The sequence below is a fragment of the Polypterus senegalus genome, chromosome 6 (assembly GCF_016835505.1).
Source record: "Polypterus senegalus isolate Bchr_013 chromosome 6, ASM1683550v1, whole genome shotgun sequence".
Classification (NCBI taxonomy): Eukaryota; Metazoa; Chordata; class Cladistia; order Polypteriformes; family Polypteridae; genus Polypterus; species Polypterus senegalus.
Window position 1 is genome coordinate 86,744,204 of NC_053159.1, and position 6,242 is coordinate 86,750,445.

General features: G+C 35.1%; 1 protein-coding gene across 2 annotated transcripts in view; it reads right to left on the reverse strand.

Annotated features, from left to right (window-relative positions):
- Positions 1–6,242, reverse strand: part of usp37 (ubiquitin specific peptidase 37) — a 126,768-nt gene that overhangs the window by 37,086 nt on the left and 83,440 nt on the right. For both annotated transcript variants that reach the window (XM_039756488.1, XM_039756487.1), the window contains exons 8-9: positions 5,681–5,765; positions 122–277 (exon numbers count right to left, since the gene is read on the reverse strand). In XM_039756488.1, coding sequence (XP_039612422.1) covers positions 122–277; positions 5,681–5,765 — 241 coding nt within the window. The remainder of the gene's footprint in view (positions 1–121; positions 278–5,680; positions 5,766–6,242) is intronic.

The window sequence follows — 6,242 nt, forward strand, 5'->3', positions numbered from 1 at the left end:
CTTTGGAATAGAAATATCAGAGACAGAAAATCTCAGTACAATATTTGTTATGCAGACTATTTATGGGGTCTAAATATTTTTTATGGAACTGCATATTCAAATAAATAAATAAAAATTTTACCCTTGAAGCTGAGGCTGGGACTGTACAAGAGAAGAATTTTTTGGTTTGGTCCATCCTGTGTAATCATGACTTAATTTCACTTTTTTAAATGGAACAGACTGGGTCATGAAACCCAAACTCCTTTTAGTTGACTGAACCGGACTTCCATTAACAGACCTTCCAAAACAAAAAAAAAGGATCATTTGTTCTATATACATGAAAGTATTAGTAATACTTAGACAACATATTGTGCAGAAATATGCAGAAATTCCACAAATAACTAAAGAGAATATTCTCTTTATTCATATGCAAAAAGAAAAATTAAAGCTAGAATATGTTGATGCAAAAGAAAGCACCTCAAAACAACTAATTAAACATTTCACATTCTGTTATATTATTATATGGTTCACACAGAATCTGTGCTGCTTGAGTACATATTCCAGACTTACATGTTTCCTAATGTTCTGTCCATGTCTCTACACTTGGTATGTAAATATAATGCAGTTTTTCATTTAGAAGAGTTTACTTTCTCATTTACTAGATAATTCTTTAAAACATGGTGTACAAACTGAGAACTTAGCATGTATGTGCAAGTGTTTTTTTTTTACACTTTACTTACTTTAATCAATTAATGTAATTATTTTAATTTTAATATACAAAATAAAGTAAAGTAATTTACTCTTTGTTTCTTTGTTTGGCACCAGGTGTTCAATAATTTAAGTTGTGGTTTGTTATTTGAAAAGCTTTTTGAGTTGATAAATATATACTGGCATATATCATCTTGGTGCGTTCATTTATCCCATTTAGTTTTGAAGCTGCAATGCAAAATGGTAATTCCCATACTTGCATATTGCAGCAGTTTAAAATCGCAAAAAGTGTCAAAATAATCACAAAATGATTTTTTGATTAAATTGTGCAGATTTTCCAATTAGATATATGTTTGCTTAAGAAACTTCAGAGGGCACATTAAAATTATGCTTAAAATTTCACCCTTTGTTCCTCAAGTGTTAACTGGTTTTCCCTTTAAACATATTTTCTAATTTAAAACTTCTACAACAATGCTAGTTGTGATCCACATGTGATGTGTTACATCTGTGTTATTTCTTACTGCTATTACTTATAAAGGCATGTTGTTGTGGGTCCTCATTTGTCAAGCAATGATAGATTTTGCATTTTTACTTGAGATGAAATGCATTCTTGCTTCTTTTAAAAGCACCCTGTGATGATGCGCTTATATGAAGGGTGTTATATAAAATAAAGATGGACTATATGTGTATTTTTCTAAACTGATTGAAATGTTTGTCAAATCTGCTGTACATGTATGCATTTTAACTACCAACAATTTTTCTTTTTTTTTTGGTTTATCTAAAAGAAGTCTGACATTCTAGATGCAGTACGCATGTTGAGAACAACTCAAGCTCCTTTTTGGTTAGTTTTCCTGCACTTATAAACACCTTTTATTTTTATCCCCACGTCCCCAAACGTAGTCCAATCATATTTTTTTTTTTCAGATTTACTTACTCCTCTTTATTGATGCATTGTTCACTATTCTAGGGTGCTGTGCAGGTAGCTTTTTACAAAAGCTCAGTGTCCTCCATTTGTTTTGCTTTTTGTTTTTGAACTTATTTTACTAGTTATATTACCCTTCATAATGTTTGGGATAAAGACAAAATTTCTCTCGATTTATCCCCTCTGCTCCACAGTTTAAACTTATAAATCAAAAAATTCAGACATGATTAAGCTGTAAATTGCAGAATTTAAGGGTATTTGCATACATTTCAGTCACACTATGTAGAAATGATAACACATTTTCTACATGGTCCACCCATGTTTAGTGGGTTTAATGTTTAGGACATAGCGATGGGAGCTATAATAAAGCAGTTATATTTAGCACTTTGTTGCATATTCCTTGCATGCAATGACTGCTTGAAGTCTGTGATTCATAGACATCACAAGGTGCTGAGGACCTTCCCTGGTGATGCTCTGCCAAGGCTCCTCAGGTCCAGCTTGCTTCAGATCTTGCCCCCTTGGGTTGTCTCTTCAGAGTATGGAAGGCAAGCGCGACTGAATTTAAATTGAATGTCTACGGTCTTGGCCTTTCAAGAATTTTCCAATTTTTAGCACTGAAAAACTCCTGTGTTGCCATAGAAGTATGTTCAGGATCACTATTTTGTTGTAGGATGAAGCACCATCCAATGAATTTGAAGGCATTTACTGGAACTTGAGCAGATGTTTCTATATAATTCAGAATTCTTTGTGTGACAGCCATCAGCACTTATATCATCATTGAAGATAAGTGTGCCAGTACCTGTGGCAGCCATACATACCCAATGCCATAATATCCCTACCACCATGTTTAACAGATGAGGAGGTATGCATTGGATCCTGGGCAGTTCCTTTATGCTTCCACTTTGATACAGGTTCATCTTTGTCTCATCTGTCCATAACAACTTTTTCCAGAATTCTGCAGGCTCTTTTAAGTGCTTTTTCACAAACTGGTCATCCTGTTTTTGTGGATAATTATACGTTTGCATCTTGCAGTGTGGACTCTGTATTTCTGTTCATGAAGTCTTCTCCGGATAGTAGTCTCTTCCATATACACATCTGCCTCCAGAAAACTGTTTCGGATCTGTCGAACAGGCATTTGGGGCTTTTTCTTTACTATAGTGAGGATTCAACTCTCATCAGCAGTGGAGGTCTTCCTTGGCCTACCAGTCCTTTTGTGATGAGTGAGCACACCAGGGTGTTCTTTCTTCTTAATGATTTTCCAGGTAGTTGATTTAGGTAATCTTAAAATTTTACTAATGTCTCTGATGGTTTTATTCTTGTTTTTCAGACTCATTATGCCTTCTTTGACTTGTATTGGCTCAGCTTTTGTCCTCATGTTGAACAATAGCAACTACAAACTCCAAAGTGCAGAGGCAAGCCTAGTCATCTTATGGTTGCACTAATGAAGCAATGAAACATGGTGTGACTGCGATGTACATTTTAATCACATCGTGTTTGATTTATAATTTTAAACAGTGGAGCAGAAGGGGGAAAATGTGTCTTTGTTCCAAAAATTATGGAGGGCATTGCATTAGTATTTATTATTGGGTTTAATTTGATGTGGCTTCTGGCTTGTCACTGAAAGTTGCCACCAGAAATCAAATAAATAGATTTTAAATTTACAAATAATCTGATGTTGCCATCATAGTGCCGGTTTCACCTTAACTGGCTTTCATGCAAGATCTAACTTGAGAAAAGTCACAGGGAGCACAAAGAAGAGTCTGAGAGGTATCCTTCATCTTCTATATCTTAAAACACTAAGGGGTCCTGCTCGCTTCTCTTGCCAACCCCCAGCAGGTGCTATGCTCTAGCCATCTGCTGCTCACATATGGGGAAGCGGATATACAATGTTACATATGCAAAACAGAACTAACTATTTTATATTACAGCGAGTAATTAACCACAGTAAAAAACAGTAAAACATAATAAATTGAAAGAAAATTGTTTAATGTTGCATTAGAGGTATTTGTTGCGTTATACGTGTTCGTTTGGTTTTGAAATTAACACCCAAATACGTTTTAAACTTACATTTTTACTGTAAAACTTCAGTAAAAACAATATTTGGAATTAAATTTTGTTCAACATCGCATTGAATTTTGATCCTGAGTTTGGACTTACATCGTGACAATGCAACATATTACTGCCTATGAGTGAATATTGTTTCTTTTTCTCTACAGTAATAAATAAACCGACTTTTTCAAATGTTTCTCTCTGTGATTTGTTAACTATCAAAAGCTATTCTAACTGGAAACTGTAAATTTTTTATTACGAATAGCAAGATCTTTGGTGTCTAATGTTTTCCACGGAAGATGTACTACATTACCCTTCTTGTTGCCTGTTAAAATTTTACATACCAGAATTGTTCAACCAATTTTGAATACAATTAATCTTGTCCTACTGCCATAGCCCATCACTCATACATAAATTACGCAATAAAATTACAATACATCCTTTTATCAACAGTAATTCGGCCAGTGAAAGGACTGGACAATGTTAACGGTTATAGATATCTATAGGATATTGTAAGCTGATGTTTTCATCTTCCACACTATCACCACCAACATTTTCAGCATAGTCTATTGATACACATTTAACCAATTTGTCCTGTAACAGTTTGACAATTTTCACGTTAATTCGTTTGACTTCATCGTTTCTCCGTGCTAGGATTGCCCCATATTCATTTTTTTCTGGTGATAACCCTTCAGGATTAAATTTGGACATAATAAGTCATCTTTTGTTGGGAACTTAAAGTGAGTAAAATGTAAAAAATGTATAAGAGCTGAGACCACAAGAACTGTGTCTGACAAAAGCAATCACACAAATGAGACGTGAGAGGACCGAGGCCATGGGCCCTTATCCAGAAATGGTTGAGAGGAGGATGGGACACCCTCTACCAACTTGAAACAATCTCTTGGCAATAGTCTCGTCTTGTCTACAGATTTTCTTTTATAATTGAGAGATAGGACACACTGAAAAAAGGATGTGTTGAACAGTATCATAATCAGCTGCTAGCACTGTGATCCCAACAGGCTAAGTAGTTCCTCCTGCCAAAGGAGCGATTTACCTAAAGACGGAAGGGACAAAGAGCTGGAGCGAGAATTAAAGCACTGGTCTGCTATCCATTATAATGGGTAATGCTGGATTGCTCCCAAATAAGATGAATGAAAGGTCTGCTCTGACAGCAAGTTACAGCATAGTTGGGTACTATGGCATTTTGTGCATTATGCTTAATCCTGATACACATGACACTATTTTATTGGTGGACAGATTTCCTCTGATTCAAGCAGACAGAGATCCAATGCAGTGTGGAAAAATGGTAGGAAGGGTTTGTCGGTCTCTCTTTATCCTATGGTCGCACATTCCAGATGCATCATTTTAAATTTAGCTTATTTTGTGCTTATATTGTCCTTGTGAAAAAATACCTTCCCACAGCCTTCATTATTTATACATACCACATCATTAATACCAATGTGCTTTCAACGCCTGGTGTCTGTAAGCCTTGCAATTCATTTCAAGTGTGATTTTCACAAGGGCTTGTACTACAATGGAAAACTCCTACGACATATGTATTTCAGTCAGCCAGAAGTAAAGAAAAGATAAATTAAGGAGTTCACCTCCCATGCACGTTTACCATTATCAGACCATTTCCAGTAAAACAATCTCAAATGTGCTTTATCTAAGTCAGGGCTGTGGGAAGCCAGAATTTATCATGGCAGGAACCAGCACCGGGGATGGGTGCCAGTCCAAGGTAGTAATGATTCATGAAGACCCCCATATTTGCTCTCACAACGAGACCAAATTTAAATCACCACTCAGCTTAACATTAACATCTTTTAGAATTTCTTAGGAAAATCCAGATAGACAAAGTTAAGAACATGCAAAATCAACATGATTAACTACTTGTAGCAGAACCGAAGACACTCGATCCATTACACATAACACAACTTGTGCTGATCTACATTATTCTAGTTAAACATATTTGATACCAACTAAACCAAAGTAAACATATTACCATTTAGTAGCTATTATTACCGTTCTAACATGGAACTGCCCTGACAGTAGTCCTTTGAAATCCCTCTGCTGCTATAAAAAGATGATGTTTGCAAAGGCATTGCTCCTAAAACGAAAACGGAAAAATGTTAACAAAACTGGTTTAATTAAAGTTCAATTAGCAGAAATGTATTTAGGTACATAATTTCATATTAGTACTGCAAAGAGTTCATGCAAAAATGAAAAAGAATAATTTAAGTAAAAGGAACTTCCCTTAGGTGTGGTGGAGTGATAGAAAAGGGAAATAAAAAACAAAAGCAACACAGATCAGATCCTACAATGGGGTCCTTGATGCTATAAAAGCAAAAGGAAGTTCCTGGTGTTTATTAGAATCTGGCAAAGCTGGACTAGTCTCCAAAGGACTATTTCCACAACTGACATAACTACTTTAGAATATGTACAAATTAACCCCACTGAAGCCTGTAAATTATGTAAATGTTATAAACTCCATGAAAATAAGCATTTATTGATCATTCAAAAACTTGCACAGCAATTATGAAATTACAGTTATTACCATCTTTAACAATGATAACAAATATTAACT